Below are 1,643 nucleotides of genomic sequence, written 5' to 3'. Positions count from 1 at the left end.
GGGTGGGGGGGGGGCATGTGCACAGATTTTTTGACTAAAGTACTGTACGTTGAGGACTTGAGAGAACGGTCGGGATGCTTACCTGTTTTGAAGAGCACGATGGCGCGCAGGCACGAGTACTCGTGGGCGTCCACGTCCAGGGCGGCGAACTTGGCTAGGGTGTCCTGCAGGACGAGGCGGCAGTCCTCGTGTCCGAGGCCGAGCACGTCTTGACCGACGGGGAGGGCGAACTGGGCGGCGGCGAGCACAAGCAGCTCGGACCAGGACTCCTGGAGCAGCAGCAGCTGGTCGCGCATGCTGAGCCCCGTGAAGGCGGGCACGCCGCGCGCCCACTGCACGTTCAGGAAGAGCAGGCGGGCCGCGGCCTCGCAGACCGTCTCGGGGAGCGGCGCCGGCGGCGGGCTGGGCGCGGGCGCGGGGCTGCGCGCGGGGCTGCGGCTAGGCAACGGCGGGCTGAGGTTGCCGCCGGCGCCCGCGCCCAGGCCCAGCAGCTGCAGCTGCAGCCACACGGTGTTCTTGGCGTGCGCGGACGGGTACTGCAGGCCGGGCTGCAGGCGCGGGTGCGCGGCGCCCGCGGCGCCCTGGTGCAGGTGGTGGTGGTGGCCGGGCGGCGGCGGCGGCGGCGACGACCCGTGGCTGCTGCCCGTGCCGCTCGTGTCCTCGCTGCGCGGGCTGAGCTTGGGCATGGCCAGGTTGAGGGCGGGGCCGGCGCGCGGGGAGCCCAGCGGCGAGGGCGGCGACGGGTGCGGCGGCTGCAGCGCGCCCAGGTGGCCGCCGAGGGGCGCGGCCATGGGCAGCGGCGGCCCGAGCGACGGCATGTGCAGCGGCAGGTGGTGGTGGTGCGGGTGGTGCGCGGGCATGGCGTCCTTGAGGTACATGGCCATCTGGCGGCGCAGCGTCGAGTTGCGCGGCCCCCGCTCGTGCTGCACGGCGTCCTTGTTCATGCCCGCCTCGACGCACTTGCGCAGCCGGCACGCCCGGCACTGGTTGCGGTGCGTCTTGTCCACCACGCAGCTGCCCTCCGCCTTGGCCTTGCACACGTACTGGCGGTTGCGGCGGATCGAGCGTTTGAAAAAGCCCGCGCAGCCGTCGCACGCAAAGATGCCGTAGTGCTTGCCGGACGAGTGGTCGCGGCAAACCTTGCACGGGATGTCGTAGAGGATGCGGCCTGCAACAGCGAGAGGAAGGGGGAGGTTTAGTTAGGCGGAGTGTCATAGAGATTGCGGCTTGCAACAGGGAAGGTTCCGTTAAAGGGCGTGTGTCATCGCTGGCACCGTTAGAGGCGCGGAGGCGTTCAAGACGGCCGTGTGCATTATTAAGAAGGCTCGGCCAGGTCTAAGGCGAGAGTGGGCGAGAGCGAACGATCGAAGGCGAGCCAATCGCCGCGACCGCGACGCGAGCTAATGTACGTAACGTGTCTCGGGCCGATGCTCGCTCAGAGACACCCCCCCTGGCGCATCCCCATCGCGTGCTAGGCGCCGGACTCGCCGTCCTGTAGTACGCCCGTGTCCGCCCCGTTGTTGTTGCTGTTCGTCCCGGAGGCCTCGTAATAGGGTATTTCAATGGAGCGCTGCCCGGAACTAAGAAGAACAAAACCGGATACACAGAGCGGTGGTGGGGGCGGGCGCGCGGAGGAGCGGAGG

The 1,643-nt window shown here is 69.3% G+C and overlaps 1 protein-coding gene across 1 annotated transcript in view; it reads right to left on the bottom strand.

Annotated features, from left to right (window-relative positions):
* The window catches only part of LOC113207056 (nuclear receptor subfamily 2 group E member 1), a 14,254-nt gene that overhangs the window by 8,231 nt on the left and 4,380 nt on the right, over positions 1 to 1,643 (bottom strand). The window contains exon 2 of the mRNA XM_052266325.1: positions 44 to 1,168. Within this exon, the coding sequence (XP_052122285.1) occupies positions 44 to 1,168 (1,125 nt within the window). The remainder of the gene's footprint in view (positions 1 to 43; positions 1,169 to 1,643) is intronic.

This window comes from Frankliniella occidentalis, unplaced genomic scaffold (genome assembly GCF_000697945.3).
Source record: "Frankliniella occidentalis isolate FOCC.00 unplaced genomic scaffold, Focc_3.1 Scaffold37, whole genome shotgun sequence".
NCBI lineage: Eukaryota > Metazoa > Arthropoda > Insecta > Thysanoptera > Thripidae > Frankliniella > Frankliniella occidentalis.
This window is presented reverse-complemented; position numbering and strand designations above follow the sequence as displayed.